This window comes from Penaeus monodon, chromosome 23 (genome assembly GCF_015228065.2).
Source record: "Penaeus monodon isolate SGIC_2016 chromosome 23, NSTDA_Pmon_1, whole genome shotgun sequence".
NCBI classification, from domain to species: Eukaryota; Metazoa; Arthropoda; class Malacostraca; order Decapoda; family Penaeidae; genus Penaeus; species Penaeus monodon.
The window spans coordinates 42,051,284-42,052,041 of NC_051408.1; the positions used below are offsets into that span (position 1 = coordinate 42,051,284).

Sequence of the window (758 nt, forward strand, 5' to 3'; positions counted from 1 at the left end):
CCCACACTGCCGCCCACGACCAGCCAACTCACCCAGGAAGTTGGACGACCTGGCCATCTCGCTCACAGTCAGGTTGCACGCCCTTGCAGGCACCCTTGCAATGAGGTTATAACCCACAGGGGGAGGCGTCGGGCGGGGCATATCTGCGACGACCGCCTCAGGCCACTTCACTCTGGGGGGAAGGAGCGATTGCAGAGCGACCGTCAGCCGCGGGTGGGACGTGGCTGGTCTGACCTGGGGGGGGTATGTTGGCGATTTTGATAGGAGGAGTGGGTTGCTGGGGTTTTGGGTTGTGGGGGTTGTTGGAGTTGGGGTTTGTTGGGGTTATGTTGGGGTTATGTTGGGGTTATGTTGGGGTTATGTTGGGGTTATGTTGGGGTTATGTTGGGGTTATGTTGGGGCGGTGTATTGGGGTGGTATGTTAGGGTGGTATGTTGGTGCAGTATGTGGTGTGTTGGGGTTATGTTGGAGTAAGGTTAAGGTGGTATGTTGGGGTGTTGTGTTGGGGATTATGTTTGGTCATGTTGGGTGGTATGTTGGGTTATGTTGGAGTTATGCTGGGGTTATGTTGGGGTTATGACTGGGTTTGTTCGGGGAATGTTGGGGATATGTTGTGTTATGATGGGAGTATGTTGGGAGCATGCTGGCGTTATGATGGGGATATGTTGGATTATGTTGGGATTATATTGAGATTATGTTGGGTTGTGTGCTGAGTTGTTATATTGTGTTATGTTGTTGGTATGTTGTTTTATGTCCAG

The 758-nt window shown here is 51.8% G+C and overlaps 1 protein-coding gene across 1 annotated transcript in view; it reads right to left on the minus strand.

Moving 5' to 3' along the window:
- Positions 1–141, minus strand: part of LOC119588315 (ADAMTS-like protein 4) — a gene marked incomplete at its 3' end in the record, with an annotated part of 1,663 nt that extends 1,522 nt beyond the window's left edge. Inside the window, 1 exon segment of the mRNA XM_037937005.1 lies at positions 33–141. Coding sequence (XP_037792933.1) covers positions 33–141 — 109 coding nt within the window.
- Positions 142–758: the final 617 nt, after the last annotated feature.